At 39.2% G+C, this 23,560-nt stretch overlaps 1 protein-coding gene across 3 annotated transcripts; it reads right to left on the bottom strand.

Annotated features, from left to right (window-relative positions):
* Nucleotides 1-3,176: 3,176 nt before the first annotated feature.
* Nucleotides 3,177-23,154, bottom strand: NELF-B (negative elongation factor B). 3 transcript variants are annotated; one of them, XM_067783855.1, is made up of 4 exons: nt 22,890-23,154; nt 22,632-22,829; nt 15,142-16,341; nt 3,177-3,593 (listed from the first exon to the last, which is right to left on the bottom strand). In XM_067783855.1, exons 1-4 carry the CDS (start codon nt 23,010-23,012, stop codon nt 3,246-3,248), a joined length of 1,869 nt encoding a protein of 622 aa, XP_067639956.1. In that variant the 5' UTR covers nt 23,013-23,154; the 3' UTR covers nt 3,177-3,245. The 3 variants fall into 3 exon arrangements, with proteins under 3 accessions (XP_067639956.1, XP_067639957.1, XP_067639958.1); XM_067783856.1 differs by having other exon boundaries at nt 15,142-16,356; nt 22,731-22,829; nt 22,890-23,153; XM_067783857.1 differs by having other exon boundaries at nt 22,731-22,829; nt 22,890-23,151.
* Between the last annotated feature and the right edge of the window lie 406 nt (nt 23,155-23,560).

The following is a 23,560-nucleotide window of genomic DNA, read 5'->3' as shown; positions in this document are numbered from 1 at the left end:
GGTTTCCTCGTTGACGTATTTCTAGGCGTTTCTATTTCTAGAATTTGCTACCAGCTATAACAGAACTACAGATGTACGTTATAGCTTCTCATATGCGCGTGTATATCACTCACTCCCACCGATGATCGCCCACCTCAGGGAGCATCTCAGATATATGCATCTGTTTGTGCTCTCCGCTGCTTGTATGGACATATGTAAAGACATAATCACCCTTATCGCGAAGTTCACGCGGAAAAGTGTTCGCCTTCACTTCTTTTGTTCGGGTGAACTTTTTCCGCCTATCGGCAATTTCGGGCGAACAAAAGTTCAGTTCGAAACAGCTGATGCTTTATTGCGAATTGGCAGTGAACAAATAATTTACTTACAACTGTGTAAATTTTGTAACCAAGCATATATTTCCTTAAAATACAACAAAAATATAAATAAAAAATTAATAAAATAATGTTTAGTATTGCACTTAGGTTGGTATTGATTGAGCGCGAGGCAAATATATATGTGAAAGCGATTCGGAGGCAATTAAGGGACAGTTCTAACCCTTTGGAGCTAAATGATTCACTGTAAGCTAAAAATTACTATTTTCAGCACTTTTGAATAACAAGTTAATTTTTTTCAATTAGCTTTCGCCAATATTACAGGCTAGTTATTCTTACCAACTCCTTGCCACCATTGAAGCACAAAGTTGGAGTTCCACCAATTGTAAAGTTGGGTAAATGTCTTCGTTTTTTTCGCATAGGGAAAAAGCGTTGGAAAGGACCATGAAGTGGGTTTTAGGTAATCTTGTTTCAGTGAGGTGATCAACATTTTGGAACCGTTGCTTTGTCCACAATGGATAACTTGGCCGACTGATACGTTGTGGAAAAATAGAATTTACATACTTAGCAATACAGGAATTTCACTTTTTTCCACTCAGCTTCCGATTGTGCATTATTTATTGATTTATTTCTAATAATAGAAGTACATATAATTATAAGAGTATCAAATTTAAAAACAAAAAATTAATTACATTTTGTTTTCCTCTCGTTCGCCTGTAAAATATAAGTGAACAAACTTTGGTTTCCCCGCTGTTCATTTCGCCCGAACAATGAGTTGCCGATAAGGTGAAATCTTTTTCGAACATGAAAAATTGTTTCGCCACCCTCTGCGATAGGGTGAACAAAAACTGTGATTATTTTCGGGTGAAAATAAAACTCGCGATAAGGGTGAATGATTGATTTGTTGATGTGCATACAAGTCACTGCTTAGTATTGGATTAGAGATGATAGCATCCCCTAGCGTTGCTAACATTCGTCACAATACGATATGTATTTTATGAATAAATGATCAAGTTGAAAAGTTGTCTTAAACTTTTTTAGCTTTTTTCAGCCCTAAAATGTTTTATTTGGGCCCGTTTTACACTACACAATTCTTGAATTCAACTTTGTTTTCGTTCTCTTTTGTGCTTTTTATTCGCGTTTACTTTTATGAATTTTTCTTGAAAGCAAGTGTGAAACAAAAAATGCCATACAAGTAGAGAGGAAGATATAACAAGAAAAAATAAAACAACTTGACGGTACGGATGCTGTTGTACTGTTCCGCTCTCTTCTCATCCCGCTCGCCAATGTCGCGGCACACTTGAATTCAAAAATGTTATGGTGTAAAAAGAGCTCAGTTATTTGTCCACCTCGCCTTTTTTCTGAAACAGTTCTGGCAATACTCCTCAAAAAAATTTCTGCTGAATAGTTTTACGTCAAATGTTCTATGTTTTAGAGAATCATTCTTTAATTTATTTCATAATGCAATAGTAAAGGTGATGTCAACAACATAACCCCACTTTTTCAACAGCTCTATTTGCCAATATTTACTTGTATTACAATAATAAATTTTGTCTGTTTAATTTTTAGCAGAAAATTCCTCATAAAAATGAGTTTTCTGCAAAATGTTTCCCATATTCTTTTGGGGAATACGAAGTTACGTTAATCTTTTTGTGTTAAATATTCCGGCTTAAATACATAGTTATTATATTTCTAAACGTATATAGGTTTGATAGACAACCCTCTAAAATATGCATGCCGAACTTGTCGCAATAAGGGAACACGTCAACGGGATGAGACCATCTGAATATCGACAAATTGCAAAACCACCATGTGACAAACTTAAGATTTCATAGCCCTAAGCTCAGTGCATCCAGCTCCATCCAAAAAAAATCATGACTTTCAAACAGTTAAATTGAATTTGAGCTTCAAAATTGCATTTATAAAGCGCATAACGGGGAAAAAACAGAAGTATTTTTAAGTTTATATGATCTGAATGTTGTAATATATTGTAACGAATTTAGGGGATCTCCGCTTATTCCAAACCTTCTGCTAACGTTCGAATCGCTAAACTGTTGAATAAATAACTCCAATATTCAATAATGCAAAATGGTCTTTATTAGACTACTTTGAGAGTACTTCACAATAACTCTTACTTCACAACTAATTGCCTGTTTAAATCAAACTGCTTAGTCATGCCTCAGCTTGCGTTGTTTTTATACTCCCGGTTTCCTCGTTTATCTCTTTCTCCTAAGGTCTAGTAACTTCGCGAACTTCATGCTTGGTTACCAGCCATATATGCACATGTATCACATGTATATTTGTAGTTTATAGTCACTCGCATAGCCATATGCGTGTGTATATGTGATTACTACTTCGGCTGATGGTGAGTATCTCTCTGTTGCCTTGTATGTTCATGTATAAATGATGATTGATTTGCTTACGTACATAGCTGCTTAGCATCGGATTAGGGATGCTAGTATCACTTAGTGATGTGAATATTCATCACAAGATTTAGAAAAAAATATAACTTTAATCTATCATGAAAAAATTCCCAAAGGAAAATTAGTGTAAGATAAATGTTTCTGCTCTCCTGTAAAATTCAAATGCCGTCAGATAGATGGTTTTGCAGTTGGTCGATAGATGGTTTTGCAAAGGCAAGGACGATATTCATGTCATCATGATTTATTTTAAGTTCCCATTTTACTGAAAGCGTTAAAGTAAGTTATAATTGTTAACAGAGCCAGTAGGAGTATTGTCATAAAAAGCGGAAATAACGTCCGCGGGCATTATTCTCCTTTAGAAAAGAAATAAGGCCCGAGGATGCTATTTTTTTTTTGTCTTTATTTCCCCTTTAAAAAGGAAATAACAGTTATATCCAAAAAATAAGGAAACAACGCCCGCCGTCGTTATTGATCAGCGTCATTTTTATTGAGTTTTGATTAAAAATTATGTCTATTGCATATATGCTGGTCCTGGAGTGGGCACACTCTTAAGCGGTGAGTCAAAATCGACTTCCTGCTGCTCTGGCATTGGACCTTCATGTATGGTTGCGCCTATACGATCTTGTAGTGACTCATATAATTTATGTACTGTCTCATTGTGGCCCGCTGTTGGTTGTATAGCCTTGGTGAGTGTAGCCAATCTACCTGTTGGTAATTTACTGTGAACATACCACAAAAGCTTAAGCATATGACGTATAACATTATCACGTGTTAAGCCAGCAAATAGAAACTCATCAAAGAGTGTAGTACAAAAATCTTCGGTTTGGAATTCATCTGCCATGGGAATTAACAAAGCAATCTAGAAAATAAAGTATTCATAAATTAAAGATATTCATCGCATACACACACCTACATACAGTGGTGGCGAAATCATATGCAGCTAACATGGTATTTACAAAAATGTGTACATATTTTATCATTAAAATTTTCAGAATGTTTAATGGGAAATTATATTAGTTTCGAATGTACATTTTTATTTTACGTTTTCAAACGAAAAGTAGTTGTTCCCTTGAGGAAGATAGATATAACAAGTAAAGGTGTCTAAGTTCGGGTGTCACCGAACATTATATACTCAGCGTGAGCTTCAATTGTACATTTCATTTCAGATAAATTACTTTTCTAAATAACACGTGGCACCGCCCGTTTAAAAAAATTTCTCCCCATTTCCTCTTACAGTAAAACTTAATAAGTGAAATATCATTGATTCAAAACTATTTCTTGCTAAGTTATAGCTTATTATTCTAGTCTACGACCCTTTTAAATTTGTTTTGTACCTAATTTGCCGTGGTTTTTAACCGATCCCGTCCATTTTTACTAGACAAATTTTCTTCTATAAGGAAAATTTGTGTACACAATTTCATTACGATTAATTTTTCTCCAAGTTATGGCTCCCGAAACATAGAACATTGCTTAGTCATAAAAGGGGCGGTGCCACACCCATTTTCAAAATTGTAGTGTTTTCCAATTTAATGTTATAATTCAATTTAGAAAGTAAAATTCTATTGACACAAGGCTCTTTTTCGCCAAGATATAGCTTATTATTTTCGTCTATGACCCTTTTAAAAATCTTTTATATAAAAGTGGGCGTGGTCTTTAACCAATCTCGTCCATTTTTTCCTAAAAAGATTTCCTGCTATAGGGAAAACGTGGATACCCAATTTTATTACGATCCGTGAATTTTTCTTCGAGTTATGGCTCCCGAAACGTAGAAAATTGCTTAGTCATAAAAGGGGCGGTGCCCGCCCTTTTTTTAAATTTGGACATGGCTCAATCAAATTTTTTTTCGATACTGATGATTTTTATATATGGAAGTCTATATCTATCCCGATTCCTTTATACCTGTACAACCAACCGTTATCTAATCAAAGTTAATATACTCTGTGTGCAAAGCACGCTGAGTATAAAAATGGGATTATATCAACCCTAAAGGAGCATGGACAATGGGATTCTATCAACCCTAAAGGAGCATGGACAAAACAAATGCAACTCTTCAAAATAGTTTGAGTAACACTACTGTAACGGTATTTTATTCGTTGCCTTTGGTTTAACTGTCACTCAAAATCACTTGTATACTGCCTATAATATAATATCAATAGTTCCTGCAAATAAATAATTGTGTTTATTTAAATAGAGTTTCGCGGTCTTGATAATGGCAAGAGACAAATTTGGAATTGAACTTCGGACGAGAATTATTGCAGATTTTCAAACAGGAATGGCACAGAAAGACATTGCTGCAAAAGGAAGCATACACAAAAGTACCATTTCGCGAATAATAAAAAGGTTTGTTACAAGAAAAGAGGTTGCTGTTATTCACCGAGGGGGCGCATACGCAAAACCAGCCAAAGGACAGACAACTTGATAGTACAACTGGCAAAAAAGAATCCTGAAATTGTCCCAAGACAAATAATAAAAGACTTAGATTTGCAAATATCCACGAGAAGCGTGCGTAGACGCCTTTTGAAAGCTTCACTGCGAGGTTGCCGTCCTGCACACACACCTATGATTTCGATGAAGAACAAGGCGAAGCGTTTGAAATTTGCCAAGGAGCATCTAAATTGGCCGATCAGCAAATGGAAAACAGTCCTTTTCAGCGATGAGTCAATATTTAACCTGATAGACAGTGATGGAATACCTTATGTGAGAAGACCAGTGAATAAACGGTATGATCCTCGTTATTGCAAGAAAACAGTTAAGCATGGTGGAGGCAATATATTGGTGTGGGCTACTTTTCTGCAAACGCAGTTGGACCATTACATAAAATTAATGGAATTATGGACCGCTACGGCTACAAAAATATTTCAGAAGAAGTAATGCTGCCATATTCGACAACTGAAGAGAAGCCAGGCGGTACAAAATACCTCCGTTAACCCTACTGGAACTAAATGGAGTGCGCCGTAATCTGGCCGATAGGGCTGAATTCCTAGACGTGGTTCTGCTGTTCAAGTGCTAAATATTGTTACGATTATTAGCAAAACTAAAGGGTGCTGATATCTCTAAGCCGATGCTAAGCAGTGACGTGAATTCACATCAATAAATCAATCATTATGTATCTACATAAACGAAAAATAATTGCGTCTACACATATGTACCATGTACGTATACGAGCAGCGGAGAGTCAATGCACAAACACATGCATATATCTGAGATACTCCTGAAAGAATGCAATGAGAAAAAACTATAAAATCGTGCAATTGTAGTTACAGCTGAGAAGTTTGAGAGCTGCTGGACTAGTAGATTCTGGAAGCGCCTAGAAGATGCGAACGTTGAAATCAAAGAGTATAAAAGGCGGCAATTGTAGAGGCGCTGGAATTCAGTTTCATTTGAGATTTCGATTAAGGCGCTATCTAGTGAGCAAGAGCAGTATTATTTTGAATAATAGTTTGATTTGAGCTATCAATCAGTTTGGTTATTAAGCAAGCTATTCGTTGCACAGTTTGAGTGTTATTGTGAAGTACTTTAATAAAGGCCATTTTGCATTATTACATATTGGAGTTATTTATTCAATAGTTTAGTGATTCGAACTTAGCAGAGGGTTGCAAATAAGAGGATTTGCAAGTAAATTCGTTACAATTGGTGTCAGAAGAGGAATTGTTGAATAAATGCCAGAGGACAACAAGGACATGGCAAAGTTCAGTGAATTGAATATCCAGCAACTAAAGGAGTTGGAGAGCCGTGGATTGAATACAAGCGGCGTTAAACTCGAACTTCAGGCACGGCTACGAGAGGCAATGGAATTAGAAGGAATTGTCGTGGAAGAGTATGTCTTTCATCTTGATGGCGATGAGACAACAAAATTGAAGGAGAAAAATGAAACACCGCAGACAATGGCGAACACAGACTTGAACATGATATTGGCTGCAATATCGGCACAAATGTCCGACATGTCATCACAATTAGAATCGTAGGAGACACGCATAACATCGAAGATTGAAGCACAAGAAACGCGTATGTCAGAAATGTCGACACAGATTACATCTCAGATGGAATCCCAAGAGACACGTATAACATCAAAGATTGAAGCACAAGAAACGCGTATTTCAGAAATGTCGGCACAAATTTCAGCACATATATCATCTCAGATCTCCACACAACTAGAAGAGCAGGAAGTCCGTATATCATCTAAACTGGAAGCGCATATGGAAGAAAAACTAACCCAGTGTCATGAAGGCTTCAGTGGTCGACAGGATAAAATCGAGGCCGAGGTGGATGCTTTGAGAGGACGTATCGAGCAGTTACAACTAAATCGTCCAGCAGTTTCAGCGAGTAATCCAAAGGTAAAAACACCATCCTTTGACGGTTCTGTTCCTTTCCAGGTCTTTAAGCTACAATTTGAGAAGACCGCAACAGTGAACAACTGGAATGCTGAAGATAAAGTTGCTGCACTCTTCGTAGCATTGAAAGGACCAGCTGCCGAAATCTTACAGACGATTCCAGAGTACGAACGGAACAGTTATGAAGCATTGATGGCTGCTGTAGAACGACGTTATGGAAACGAGCATAGAAAACAGATATTCCAAATTGAGTTGCAAAACCGCTACCAAAAAGCAAATGAGACTTTGCAGGAGTTTGCGTCAGATGTCGAAAGGCTTGCGCATTTGGCGAATGCCGACGCACCCGTAGAATACACCGAAAGAGTAAAAATTCAGAGCTTTATAAATGGCATACGGGACGTCGAAACGAAGCGAGCCACATACGCAAACCCAAAGCCAACATTTGCAGAGACGGTATCACATGCACTGACTCAGGAAACTGCTTCACTATTGAGTAAACCAGCATATAAAGCGCATCGTGTGGAAGTGGAAAGACCAGATTGGGTAGACACAATTTTGGAAGCACTGAAGGGATCACAACAGAAAAATGCCGGAGTTATTAAATGTTTCAAGTGCGGCAACCCAGGTCATATTGCACGACATTGCAACACCAACCCTAACAGTTCCAACAATGTGGGTGGTCGTAAAAGCAGAGCTGAAGGAGATGAGCAAATCTCCAAGTCCACTCAATCGTTAAACTAAAGAGAGTCAGCCGCAAGGGGCGACAGCTGGCTCCCTCAATTGAATGCCCCATAATCTCTATCTCGCAAATTGGAAGAAGGTCAAGCAATCTTACTGTCGGAGGACATGTGGATGGAAAGGAACGTTTACTGACTGTAGATACGGGTGCATCCCATTCCATCATTCGATCAGATTTAGTCAACAAGAAGATAAGATCATTGCTTGGAGCAAGATTAGGGAGAGGACACCCAGGTAATTGGAGAAGTAGAATGTGAAGTAGCAATTGGGAACGTCACGGTACTACACAATTTTATAGTGGCAGGTATTGTTGATGAAATCATAATTGGAGTGAACTTCTTAATCAACCAAGGCATCAAGATCGATATGCAAAGCAAGACGATGCGATATAAGAACATGGATGTGCCACTTAATTTCGGCTACGAGAGAGGCTACAGCAGTAATCGAGTGCTGGTGGAAGAGAGTCAACAAATACCACCAAAATCAGAAGCAGTCATCTGGGCAAAGGTTGATGGAGATTGTGGGACAAACAAATTGTGGGTTGTCGAAGCAGCAAACAAATCAGCACTGAACATACTTGTAGGAAAAACCCTGGCTATGACAAAACAAGATGGACGTATTCCGGTAAGAGTACTCAATGAGTTCAAGTCACCACTCAAACTGACCAAAGGAGATATTTTGGGAAGATGCCAAGAGGCCGAAGTAGTTATTAACTGTGAACAGCTCCAGGAACACGTTTCATCTAGTAATACTGATCTTTCAAATGACATCACGGCATGGACGCAGGGGCTAGAGGAAGCCTATCAGAGTAAGGCAAAACAACTGCTCCTAAAGTACGCGAACATATTTGACCAGGATGGTTCCAAACCAGGCCGCACCAATGTTGTGAAACATCAAATTGACACGCAGATGCGAGGCCGATCCGTCAAGCTCCACGTAGTGTTTCACTGGCGAAGCGGGAAGTTGTGAGTCAAATCATACAATAAATGAGCGACAGCGAAGTCATCGAACCATCAGCTAGTCCATGGAGCTCACCGGTAGTACTTGTAAAGAAGAAGGATGGAAAAATGAGGTTTTGCGTGGACTACCGGAAGTTGAATGACGTTACGAAAAAGGATAGCTACCCATTGCCAAGAATTGACGACACTCTGGACTCGCTATCTGGTACGAAATGGCTTTCCACACTGGACGTGAAAAGCAGCTATTGGCAAGTTGAGGCGAAGGAGGAAGATAAAGAGAAAACAGTCTTCAGTGTCGGTGATGGTCTGTGGCAATTTACAGTGATGCCTTTTGGACTTTGTAATGCACCAGCTACTTTTGAGAGACTCATGGACCAGGTACTGAAAGGACTACATTGGAAAACATGCTTGGTGTACCTGGACGACATCATCGTATTGGGCAAGAACTTTGATGAACATCTTAAAAACTTGGAGGAAGTTTTCCAGAGAATAGCTGGCGCTGGTCTGAAGTTAAGTCCCAAAAAGTGTGCGCTGTTTAAAAAGGAAGTCAATTATTTGGGTCACAAGGTAACGACAGAGGGCATCTGCACTGCGAACGAAAAAATAGAGGCTGTAAAGGATTGGCCAAGACCACAGAACCTACATGAATTGAGAAGTTTCCTTGGGCTGTTCACATATTACCGCCGATTTGTACCAAATTTTTCCAGCGTAGCCCATAGCCTCCATGAGCTTACAAGAAAAAACAAAGCTTTTGAATGGAAGAAGGAGCAAGAAGTGGCTTTCTAAACATTGAAGGAGCGTTTGTGCACTGCCCTAATGTTAGCATATCCGATTCCAGGAGCAACATTTATTCTAGATACAGATGCTAGCGGATATGCTATAGGAGGCGTTTTATCACAACTGGTCGATGGACAGGAGAAGGTAGCTGCATATTACAGCCGTTCGATTGGAAAACCAGAGTTACGCGGAGAGAGCTGTTGGCATTGGTAGAGTGCATTAAACATTTTCACAAATACCTCTACGGCCAGCGATTCCGTGTCAGGACAGATCACGCAGCGTTGAAATGGCTTCTGCAGTTCCGTAATCCGGAAGGACAATTGGCACGGTGGATCGAGCGACTACAAAGCTATGACTTTTCCATTGAGCATCGAAAAGGTAGTACCCATGGAAATGCCGATGCAATGTCACGAAGACCATGTAGTTTGGAATGCAAGCACTGTCAAAGGCCGAGGCTAAAGAAGACATTATAGATGTCCGGCTAATGACTATAACGTGTACGGATGAATGGGACAAGGAACAACTAAGAAAGTGTCAGCTAGAAGATACAGATCTGTCACATGTTATTCAAGGGCTCGAACGAAACGAAAGACCAAGCAGAGAGTCCCATTGCGAAGTCATATTGGGCACAATGGAACAGTTTAGAATTGAAAGAAGAAACTGATAGTTGTTCCCAGAAAGAGGATTCCTGACGTGCTCAGCGAGCTGCACAATGGTCCAAGTGGAGGTCATCTTGGAATCACGAAGACACTCGAGAAAATTAAGCAGAGATTCTATTGGGTTGGTTGCCGTCAGTCGGTCACCGAGTGGATTGCCAACTGCGAGGTTTGCAGCAGAGCGAAAGGGCCCAAAACACGAAGTCATGGCCAGATGAAGCTGTATATTTCAGGTGCACCACTTGAAAGGATCGCCATGGATGTCGCAGGTCCATTTCCTACTAGCAATCGCGGAAACAAATACGTACTGGTGGTTATGGATTATTTCAGTAAATGGCCAGAGGTATACCCAATCCCAAACCAAGAAGCAGAAACAGTAGCAGAAGTGGTTAAAAACGAATGGGTTGCAAGGTATGGTGTACTAATGGAGTTACATTCTGACCAAGGCAGGAATTTTGAATCAGCTGTGTTCCAAGAAATGTGCAAGAAGTTGGGCATTCGAAAAACACGGACAACTGCATTTCATCATCAGTCCGATGGTATGGTGGAACGTTTCAATAGAACATTGGAGGAGCATTTAAGGAAAGTAGTAGACAAGTACCATAAGGACTGGGATACACACATATCATTATTCTTGATGGCCTACCGATCGGCAGTACATGACAAAACGGGCCAAACTCCCGCAAAGGTAATTTTTGGCAATGACCTTCGACTGACAGCTGATTTGAAGTATGGGATAGATGCCGATGCGGAGAGGAATGTCAAGAAATCCACTGGTGTTTTGGAAGAAGAGCTGAGAGATATACACGATCTGGTAAGGCAACGAGCAAAGATTATGAGTGACAAGATGAAAGCGAGGTACGATAAAGCAATTAATTCGGAAGATTTGGTGCTGCTATACAACCCACAACGAAAAAAAGGTTTGTCCCCGAAATTGCAGTGTAACTGGGAAGGCCCATACAAAGTTGTAAAACGGATCAACGATGTAGTGTACCGCATACAAACCATTACCAAACCACGAACCAAAATGAAAGTGGTTCATTTGGAGAGGCTAGCAGCGTTTAGATCGAGAGATTTGTCTGATCGGGACGATCAGACTTAGGTGGAGGGCAGTGTTACGATTATTAGCAAAACTAAGGGGTGCTGCTATCTCTAAGCCGATGCTAAGCAGTGACGTGAATTCACATCAATAATTCAATCATTATGTATCTACATAAACGAAAAATAATTGCGTCTACACATATGTACCATGTACGTATACGAGCAGCGGAGAGTAGACTACGGGACCCCCTTGGGCGTGAACAGCAAGGAGCCACAAAAGATTTATAAAAGTTACGTGCACGTCGGCTTTTGGGATCAAGCCCAGAACAACCTGTCCGATGCAGCCATCCCTTACACGAGACACACTGAACAGAGTATGACCGTCCTAAAAAGATTCTTTTCCGGCAGATGCAGCAAAACCATTTTTCAGGACCGGGGTCAGGAGACGGACCCGGATTGGATTCGATACCTTCCCGGAGCAAGAGAATATGGAGCAGTCCTGCTGCAAGGAGCTGCTGGGAGGATGACAATTTGTGGGAGGGACGCAACAAATTAAATGGGGTTACACTGAAATGACAGTCCTTGGTCGGGAAAAATCCCGAGTCGCTCCGGTACATAGAACCGACTGCCTTGGGAAGCGAAAATCCTCAAATCCCTTGCTGGCAGTACCTGGGGAAAAGATAAAGAAACGCTCATGACTACATACAAAGCAATTAGCCAGCCGATTACGTGCTACGCGTCACCCATATGGTCGCCAAGCCTAAAAATTACCCACTGGAAGAAGCTACAGGCCTGCCAAAATACTGCTCTCAGAATTGCAACGGGCTGTCTTCTTATGTCCCCAGAACACCATCTACATAATGAGGCAAGAATACTCCCCATCAGGGAAAGAAACGAGATGCTGACCAAACAGTTCCTGTTGAATACCCAGAAACCTGGGCATCCCAACAGACATCTGATTGACGAGCCAGCACCGCCTAGGGGCTTAAGGAGTCATATCCGTAAGCATTTTGAGGAAATATGGCACCTGAGAACCCAGCCGTATGAAGCGAAAAAACACAAGCAGGTCCTTGGTGAACTCCACAAACAGGCGTCGGTCCTTTATGCCGGGAATTGCCCGGTGAATCCAGTACTCAAAGTAAAGTTTCCAAAACTTGCGGAAGAGGAACGCATACTCCCCAGGGAAACGCGTGTCACTCTGGCTCAACTTCGTTCTGGATACTGTAACAGGTTAAACTCTTACCTATCCAGAATCAACCCGACATACAAAATGTATGCCCCGCTTGTAATGTGTCCCCACATGACAGCAACCATCTCTTTGATTGTAATGTGGAACCAACGCCTCTAACACCCCTTTCCCTATGGTCCACCCCTGTTGAAACAGCAAGTTTCCTTGGACTCCCGTTAGAGGATATTGATGACAGTTTGTGATCGGTCGCGTCTGTTAGGTGGGGCGAAGCACTGCTGCTACAACAACAACAACAGCAGCGGAGAGTCAATGCACAAACACATCCCACTCAGCATTTAGGTGAATCAATTTTGAATTTCCCTACGTATCAATACAATTTGATTACTCTTTCTGACTAAATAATGAGTTATCATACAATTGAACAAAATAAATAATCAAATATGAATACTTTTGATGATGAAAAACTAAAAAGCATTTTTCGATCACTTTTTGGAATCATTTTTGAAGTCCTTTAATGACTAAATTTTAATATTTCATAAAAACCAACAAAAAGAATAATCAAATATATTTACCTTTGATGATCAAAAACTGAATATAGTTTTTCAATCACATTTTGGAAATAAATCTGAATCAAATGTGTTTACTTTAGCTGATCAAAAATTTATAATCATTTTCATTCAACTTTCTGAATCTTTTATGAATATATTTCTTGACTGAATAATGAATTTTATACTTGTTGAAATTTTACTTTTCATTAAAAATTTTATTTTTTTCACATACACATATTTTTTTCAATCATGAAGCTAAGAAAAAATATATAAAAATTTTATTATTTATGCAAAAGATATTCTTCAAGACAAAAATAATGTAATGCTGCTCGTGAAGGAAGATTTCCCCAACCATTTCTCCCCTTCAGCTTCCCAGAAAATACATAATGATTGGACAATACATAGGTTGTGAGCTATTTGAACCCCAGGTAAGTGAAACTATCTTGACATACGGCTTCAACATCCCGTATCATATCCGTATTTTAAGATGCAGACGATAATGCTGATGTTGGATGTTGTAGTCGCAGGTGTATATCGGTCAAGTTTGTTTGCGAGTTAGCTGTGGTTCGAATAGCTCACTTTCGCATGCTTTCTACCCCTTATGAAATAAGATTATTATGTAGTATCATATTTTGAATGAGATATGAAGAATAAATGCATTATAATGGCATTCAAAAATGATTCAAAAATCTCAACCAAAACGATTGAAATATGTTCACGAATATGATTATAAAATGCCTGTGAAAAGCAGTCAAATATTACTCTAAACCTATTAAAGCTCAATTTTACAATGATATCAAATATGAATAAAAAGCGTTTCGAAATAGGAATCATAAATGATTATTCAGGAATAATCACATTTATGGTACATTTCTCTCCCGACGATACGTTAATTTTCGAACAGAAAATGCTTTTAAATTTGAACGTTTTTAATCATCTTGGGGTATGATATTTAAATATTTTTTTATCAAAATTTTCAAAAAATGCTGGCTGGGATGCATATATCTGAGATACTCCTGAAAGTATGCAATGAGAAAAAACTATAAAATCGTGCAATTGTAGTTACAGCTGAGAAGTTTGAGAGCTGCTGGACTAGTAGATTCTGGAAGCGCCTAGAAGATGCGAACGTTGAAATCAAAGAGTATAAAAGGCGGAAATTGTAGAGGCGCTGGAATTCAGTTTGATTTGAGATTTCGATTAAGACGCTATCTAGCGAGCAAGAGCAGTATTATTTTGAATAATAGAGTTTCATTTGAGCTATCAATCAGTTTGGTTATTAAGCAAGCTATTCGTTGCACAGTTTGAGTGTTATTGTGAAGTACTTTAATAAAGGCCATTTTGCATTATTACATATTGGAGTTATTTATTCAACAGTTTAGTGATTCGAACTTAGCAGATGGTTGCAAATAAGAGGATTTGCAAGTAAATTCGTTACAATATAAATAATATACAAAAAAAAAAAAAAATTGTCGACTACGATCTCTCACTGACAGCGAGATCGCCTGCGCCCTCAATGATGATTACGCCAGTGAAGATGGCCTCGACTTTGATGATGATAGTTTGGCTGACCCAGATTTGATCTCGGATTTCGGAGAGCTGAATGAAGACACTTTTGAACGCGAATTTGATGTGGATGAATTAGTAGAGTACGTGAACGTTGACGACCGTAACTTCATTCAAGAAGAAGCGGTAGAGGTCGCTCCATTTCGGCCAGAGATCACAAGTACTTCAGCTCCTCCATCAAAGCGACAAAAAACTGAAGTTTGGAAGAAAATGAGTTTAGAGCTGAGCTCAGAGCAGCTGTCGTTTACTGGAAACGATTCATTGACATCTGATATCTTGGAGCTTGAGACTCCCATTCAGTTCTTTCTTTACTTTTCTGATAATTTTCTTTCCATTGTTGCCTGTCGGCTACACTCCCCTTTTTATATTAGTATCCATACAAAATAAATAATTTAGAAATAAAAAAAATATAAGCCGACTTTTTATTCACGAATTTATCAGATTTAATTGAAATAAAATTATTTCGAGGTGATGAGTTATAGAGGGTTAACTTTCAATCAACATTCAGTAAAGTTAGATGATAAAGTACATACAATTTTTCGTAAATACCTTGTTTGTTGCATATGATATGGTCACCACTGTATATACACATTATTTCGACTTACAAGTGAATGGAGAAATGGATCTTCGTACGAGCGATCATCTTTGCAGGCTGACAATATCGCCAATACACGTAAAATACCAACACGATCTTTTAGACGTGCCGTATGCAACGTATAATACATAGCTAAAATGCTAGCAACCGAACTTTCCTGTATATATGCTTCTACAGCATCTGGTGCCGGACCAGAATGTTCAATTGTACATAAAGCTGATTCACGTTCATCTGGTGGCAATTTTGAATGTAAACTACGACATTGGTCATCTACCATGAGTGACATTAATGCTGGTAAAAATTTTGTTACAACTTGACAATCTAATTTCGGCTCTTTAAAATCTTGCGAATCGATCATTACCCAAGCACTCAATCCTAGAGCAAGCATGCGCAACAACAATATAAGTATAGTATTATCACGCGGTAGGCCTTCGTTATTAATCAAATGTTGTAAGATTTTTATAGCTGATGTAGCAAGAAAATTTATCGCATAAGGATCACATAATGTCATAGACAAATCGCCCAATACTTGTTCTTGTCCACGTTTTATATTATCTAGAAAACCTTGTAATTCGCGCGAACGTTTTATATCGACATTCTTCTCACGTATGCAAGCATCCAAACACCATGTAAATTTATGACATGGATCAACTGATATTATTTCTTGAACTTCCAAATCGTGCAATGCCATTAATAATTCGGCACGTAGTGTACAATAATGAACGTTGCGTGTACGTAAAAAAAGTGTACGTAAAAATTGTAATACCATATCATACAACTTCACACTTTGTCCAATCATATTTGCTAACTTTTGTACGACTTCACCATGGCGTCGCACCTTTGGCGATGGATGAAAGAAAAGATTGTTAAGATTTGTATGATCGAACAAAACATGCTCCTTTTCACGAATATATTGCGATAGTAATGGCGACACTTCGTCACCAAAAAGTGATTGATTGTCTCGCCATATTTGTCGTTTTACTTCTGTATCTGTATCCGAATAAAGTTCACGGTCACGTACCAAAATGCGCAAATATTTATCATCAATATGTTGAGTATTACGTAGAATCGCCATTACAACTGGTCTGAGAGCTTTAACTCGTACAACGGGAAAACTTTTTACAAGTAATTCCTTCAGCTTTTTGTCACGTTCACGTGGATCCTTTTGACCCAACTCATTTATATGCGTAATTAACTTTTCTCGCAACTCCTTAAAAAAATATGCCTTAAAATCAATAAAGTACGTAAACAAATGTTTTGGTTAATTGTAGTTAAATAATAACGATTGCTTTTTTTTTGATCACTTGAAGGTATTTTTTTAAAAAGGGTTCCTGGGTCCAGGGATATAGAGTTAAATAAACTTGCCTTGCATAAAAAGTAAATTAACCGACATAACATAACATGTTCATATCGACGGAGTTAACAAAAATCTTGAAGATTTCTATATGCTGCTAAGAGTATTGTCCTTAGTAAATTAGGATTGATTCCGTTAAGCAAGGTGCTAGCATCAAATGTTATAAAATGAGATTTTCTGCCACGTTTTGATGCCATGTTTAGAGTTGGGATTCTACCGGGTATTTACCATTTTTATGGGTAAATTACCGGAATATTCCTTTTTTGTATCTTTTTCGGAGTATTTAAAAATCATTTGAATCGAGTCTGCTTGGAATTACAATTCAGCAATTAAATTTATACGTCATTTGAAATTAAAAATTTTTCGTTTTGATTTTAAGCAAACAACCCAGAAAACACTCGGAGTCTACAATTAGGCTGAAAGGAGTCCAAACTTTCGATCGTTTGCACTCGTTATGAACTCATTTAGGAGCCTGAAGCGAATGCTATATGCTCATATTTTGCCTCTAACATAAGTCTTATACAGGCCTTCCGATATCATATATGAGCTTTATTGGCGTCATATGCTGCTTATTTTTAGTATTTTAATGAAATAATAGGGGAGAAAATTGTTGTGATAAAACTCCCATGAGGATAAGATAGAAATGAAATAAGTATAAGTTGAATTAATTATTTATTTAGAATAAATTGTCGCAGAAAAATTTCTGAGTTTTTATTCCGGAGCGGCCTAGTTTACTGATTTTAATATTTCTCGTTTGTTCATAATTTCATCAAATTGGAGTCATAAAAGGCTCTAAGATGACAGCATTTTTGAAGCTGATATTTTTCGGACCCATATTGAACTCCAGAACTGTAAGAGAATGTTTTTAGGGTACACATATTGACGCAAACAAAGCTACCCCTCAAACATCATCACGGCGCTCATAATTTAAGAATCCGAAACGAGTCCAAAATAAGTGGGCAATGTAGGAATCAGAAAAGCGTCGAAATGCGTAGGAGGGTAAAAGAAAATTGAATTTTTTCCTTCTATTTAACGGCCTAAAAGCTCCTAACCTAGCATGCAAAAATTATCATTTATCAACTATTTATGTTCGTCACAGCGAGTTTGGAACAAATTTTGAAACTTTGTTACGACAATTTTTCATTTTAATACAAAATAAATTACATTTGTATATTATTGTTACCCTTGCTATCCTTTTTTTGTATAAGCATCGACGTTTTTCCGCTCATGGACGATTCTTGACATTTTTGATGTGACCGCAAAGCTGCCACGCTCTGTCCAGGTGTGTCGAACTATATATGACCCCAATAAGCGCTGACAATGCCTAATAAATAGGCCATATAGGTGTCAGATAATCAGAGTTTATTAGAGTTAAAAATGACGCCGGAGAGTTCCAGTAGAGTATAATATGAACTGTTTAAACGCCTTTTAAGACTTATGTCGGACTCTTATTTAAGCTGAAAAGATATACGTTAATAGGCTCATATAGGACGACCATTGTAAGAAGGAAATACATTGGTTTCGGCATACCGACTGTAAACGCTCCAATTTAGATATTTTTTCCGACTCTTTTTGACTTAAAATATTTACTGGGTAAACTTAAATTTTTGCACCGGCATGTATTATTGGCTAAATATTTTTGCAAAACGCTGGATTATAGATTAAAACTAATTCAACCGATAGCGTAATGGATAACTACCCACCAATATAGGACAAATTGGGTACATTTTTGATTGAATTTGTGTGTTTGTTTCCCATTTTTTCCAAAAGATTTTTTTACCCTTCTTTTGGGTAAATATTTGGGTATTTACCCATTTATTTTTACCATATATAACCAATTTACCGGGTATTTACCATTTGGGTATTTACCCCTTTCCCATCTCAAGCCATGTTGTTGTGTTAACAGTAGTGCTTCGCTTTAGTCATCAAGTCCTCTATAAGAGCCTTAAAAAACTTGCAGCTTTAACAGGGTTTGACCAGAGAGACGTTGGTGTTACAGGCGCTGGTTCTACATTACAATTGAAAATGTGAGTGCTGCCGGAGCTGGTAGTATCAGGTACAATAACCAATACCATTACAAATACTCGGTAAGTATAAGTACATTTTATTGGTACTTGATCATGAATAAACCAATAACCAGCGATACTATCATCACTAATCAGTTTTGGTACTAAGCAGCCACTCGTATGTACGTAAACAAATCAATCATCATGTACACACATACATACAAGGCAGCAGAGACTTATGCGGCAGTTACTCACGAACGTACGTACCAAAAACGCGTCAGCTGACACGACCTATCTTATGAGTGTGCAATGTAAACGAAAACTCACCGACGTGCAACGCCCGTACGTACGTAGCCCGGAACGTAGAAATCAAAACAATTTTGATTTTTTTCGTAAGAACGTGTCAGCTGATCGCTCTCTCACTAGACAGAGTTGCCTAGCAGACTTTTGTGCGCTAATTTTTGACCGTTTGCAGTTTTTGCAAAAACACCTAATTAAAGTTTGAAAAACTGTGAAAATAATTCGAAATAATTATGTAAAAGTGCAGATTATAAAAGTGTAATCTATTTATATTTATTTAATATTAATTCCAGCCTTTTACAACATCAAAAATTATAATGGAAAAAGTTGATGTTTCCATAAGCATGCATGTAAAATGGTCAATGGCAACAGTGCTTATCTGTAAACAATACACACACATATATGTTATGTACATGTACACAGACGCACACATTGATTCCTACGGGCTTGAGAGTTCGGTTAAACGTGCTTCGTACGACAAACGTCCGTACGTACGGCACACGTCGGTGGGTAACTGCCGCATTACTCACAAACGCATGTCATCATCAGCCGAAGTAGTACTCACATATCCACACACATATGGATACAAACTACAAATATACATGTAAGTTCACGAAATTACTAGACGATAGGAGAAATGGGTGAACGAGGAAACCGACAGTATAAAAGCAGCGCAAGCAGATGCATGACAAATTAGTTTTGATTTAAGCACGCTATTGGTTGTGAAGTATAATGCCCCTATTACCGTTTACAACTCAACTCTGGTTGGGTTGAAATTTCGCAATTTGGTATTACAGATTACAACTCAACCTGTCAAAAAAATCGGTTGAGTTGTCTAGTCTAACAACTTTTTGTGGCATTACCGATTACAACCTTGTGTTGGTGTAGTTGTCAAAGACGTCAAAATCTTAAAACTGATTACTAGCAATTGTCTCATACAATTTTGCAGTTGTTTTGGAAAAAGGTAACATTTTACAAGACGGTTCACCACCTAATTTTTAACAAAAATTTTCAAAGTTGGTATCGAAAGACACGCTTCGACGTCCGATTTTAGAATCTAAAATCAAAAATTGAAAATTTAATTTCTGTCATATCATTTCGGTTCAAATTTTCATGTGGAGTCATCTCCGTAAGCATTATGAGGAAATACGGCACCTGAGAACTCAGCCGTATGAAGCAAAAAAAACATAAGCAGGTTCTCAGTGAACTCCACAAACAGGCGTCGGACTTTTACGCCAGCAATTGCCCAGTGAATCCAGTAATCAAAGAACAGTACCCAAAACTTGCGGATGAGGAACGCATACTCCCCAGGGAAACGCGAGTCACTCTAGCTCAACTTCGTTCTGGATACTTTAACAGGCTAACCTCTTACCTATCCAGAATCAACCCCGACATACAAAATGTATGCCCCCTTGCAATGTGTCCCCACATGACACCAACCATCTCTTTAATTGTAATGTGGAACCAACGATTCTAACACCCCTTTTATTATGGTCCACCCCTGTTGAAACAGCAAGTTTCCTTGGACTCCCGTTAGAGGATATTGATGACAATTTGTGATCGGTCGCACCTATTAGGTGGGGCGAAGCACTGCTACAACAGCAACAACAACACGAGTCACCCTGGCCCAACTTCGTTCTGGATACTGTAACAGGTTAAACTCTTACCTATCCAGAATCAACCCCGACATACGTAATGTATATCTTGCATGTGATGTGTCCCCACCCCACATGACACCAACCATCTTTACAATTGTAATTTGGAACCTACGCCTCTAACACCTATCTCCCTATGGTCCGCCCCTGTTGAAAAAGCCAGTTTTCTTGGACTCCCGTTAGGGGACTTTGATGACAATTTTTGAGTGGTCGTGCCCATTGAATGGGGCGAAGCACTTTTAATACAACAACAACAATCTGCTAATATGATCACCTCAGAAAAGCGGAATTTTATTAATTTCAAAAAAGCTAACTGGGAAGGCTACACAACCTTCACAAATCAATATTTTCCCTGCTCTCCCCATTCCAACTAATTTCCGGCAAGGCGAACGTGCGTTCCGTAAAGTCATCCCTTCAGCTTCGGCACCTTTATTCCCGCCGGTAAAATACCAGAAATCATAGCCCACTTCCCGGCTGAAGCTGCAAACTTAGGAAGAAAACGTGACCTAGCGAGACAGCCTGACCCTAAAGACCCCCATATTAGTATTCTCAACTTGGATATTATGCGGCTGGTAATTGAAAAGAAACGTGCCAAATGGGAGGAGCATCTAAAGAACTGCAACATCTGTGCGCTAAGGACACTCCCGAGGGTTTGGAGGAGTGTTATCGAAGTTGATGGCCCTTTGCCTAATATAGATCCGGTACGTTCCAGTAACAAGCACCATTAAGGTACTAGCCCCCAGCGGGTTAGGGGTTCAGAATATACCCGCGGTATGTATGCCTGTTGAAAGAGGTGACTAAAATACTAGATTCAAGGGGTTGTGTAGCGCAACCCTTTCAGGTTGCCAGCGTAATATATACGTTCTCCAAACCCAATCGTTAACCCCACCCATCCGTGGCGAATCCTGTTTCATTAACAGCCGAATCTCATGGCGACCCCGAACTCCTCACCTTAACTACCGCGAGTATATTCTGATCACCTAACCCGCTGGGGTGCCATACCGCCCTCCTACCCACCAGCTCCATAGGGACTTGGGGTCGCCAGAGCCTCGGCTGTTCAAGAAACAGGATTCGCCTTGGGTAGGTGAGCTGGACAATTGGGTTGGAAAAGCTATATATCGCGCAACCCTTGAAAGTGTTGCGCTACACAACTCCTTGAATCAATTTGGTATTTAAGTCGCCTTTCACGACAGGCGTACCTGCCACGGGTATATTCCAAGCTCCCTAACCGGATGGGTGGTTTGGACATTTTAGTCGACTCTTGCATGCATATTTGCCGCTGGGATATTCTAAGCCCCTAACCCGATGGGGCTGTGCTCAACCCTCAAATCCTTGTACAATCCAAAAAACACTATGATCCATTGCTTTCGGCGATAAAACTTTATCGCATTCGAAGAAATGGGCGAGCGTCTATTGCCGACAATTCATAATGCATCTTCAGTAGACAGGACCAGACGTCGTGCAAACAGACGGGCACATAAGCACAAACTTGACGTGACAGCGATTACCATCACCCTCACAGAGGTTGAAGAAGTCACCCAAAAGGCTAAGCCCTCTAAATCAATAGGTCCAGACGCAATAGCCATGTTAATGTTAAAAAACTTTGCCCTGAGGGAATAAACTACCTAACGCATATTTTCAACCTGTCGTTGAAGTCCTTTTCATTCCCGAACATTGGAAAATCGCAAGATAATTCCACTACTAAAGCCTGGGAAACCAGCTAGCGAAGGCGAGTCATATCGACCGATATTAATCCCTTCGCCAGTTGGGAAGACATAGGAAACCGTCTTACTCCCTCATTTCCCGACGAATCTTTGCCTAGCCATCCATCAACATGGCTTCCGAAAATGCATAGTACTACCCCCGCGGTAAAGGCATTCAATTTAGTGCACGCTACTCCAAGACATAAACGGCTCGTCCCTTTTCTATTGTATAAAAACTTGGAACGCAAATTATCTGATGATTGGCACTCCCAGGAGAATTAAACAGGGGGTGCCACGGTTGATATCCTATCCCCGCTTCCGTTTAATTTCTAAATATCAAAACTCCCTTCCCCACTAGAAGGAGTTACAATAATTTCCTACGCCGACGACTGCACGATTATGGCAACGGGACCTGGACCTTCAATCGATGAATTAGTTTCTAAAATAAATAGCTATCTCTCCGATATTTCTAGTTTCTTCACCTCGCGCAAAATGGCACCGACGAAATCCACGGCTTGTTCCACGAGTCCTGATCTTTTATTTACATGCCCGCCCACTGAGACACAATCTGTACCACTCACCTCCATAAGGGATGTATGAAAATCTAGACGACGGACCCCGTGCAAGTCCAACAAAGGTAACATGGGACGCAACGAGGGCAGCAGTACTCCATTTTCCAGCTAAAATAAAATAGCATATTGTTATATTTATGTATAAGATTTTCTATTATATCCACATACTTGAAAACTTTCTATCGCCTTCAAAGGATCGGTACATGATGTAAGCGCTTCTCTGAGATATGCCTGTCCTGGTATATTTACTTCCTCTAGTCCAGTGCCAACAAATTTAGGTGGCACTGACATTTCTTTAAGCTTTTAATTTAATTTTATTATAATCCTATCAGCCAATTGATAATTTATAAATAAAGTTATCGACGCTGCCAATTAGTGATGGTTCGATATTTCGCTATTGGTGATTGCATCGCCGCTATTGACAAATCGCTAATAGCTATAGCTATTGCAATCCAAATATATCAGTGATTGGCTATTTTCCTTCATTCGATTCTTTTGAATGACAATCACCTCTGGCAGAATATCGCCAATAGCGAATATAGCGATTACAGCGATTGGCGATTTTCCTTCAGCATGAAATTCTAATACTAATAGCAGCGATGCAATCATTGATAGTGAGATATCGTTCATCATTGCTCATCTGTGTGCTTTACTTTCCGAAACAGCGAACGGAACAAAGCAAACTTGTGCAACAACTAGAACGACAACATTGTGAAGTCGGCTAGAAAAGCAGCCACGTGGTTTGGGTAATTTTTACAGACAAGCGAAAGATCGAATTCAAAAATAATCAACGCAAAGATTAAAGAGACCGCAAGGCACAACTCATTCAAGAGCAATTA

This window comes from Eurosta solidaginis, chromosome 4, assembly GCF_040869045.1.
Source record: "Eurosta solidaginis isolate ZX-2024a chromosome 4, ASM4086904v1, whole genome shotgun sequence".
Taxonomy (NCBI): domain Eukaryota; kingdom Metazoa; phylum Arthropoda; class Insecta; order Diptera; family Tephritidae; genus Eurosta; species Eurosta solidaginis.
This window is presented reverse-complemented; position numbering and strand designations above follow the sequence as displayed.

Bases quoted from the DNA above. Each gene is read 5' to 3' on its own strand.
- NELF-B (XM_067783855.1), bottom strand. From the start codon at position 23,012: ATGTCAGTGCCACCTAAATTTGTTGGCACTGGACTAGAGGAAGTAAAT. The intron at 22,830-22,889 runs GTATGTGGATAT...ATTTTATTTTAG, and splicing joins AGGCGATAGAAAGTTTTCAA to CTGGAAAATGGAGTACTGCT. The intron at 16,342-22,631 runs GTGAAGAAACTA...TATTTTTTTAAG, and splicing joins TCGGTGCCATTTTGCGCGAG to GAGTTGCGAGAAAAGTTAAT.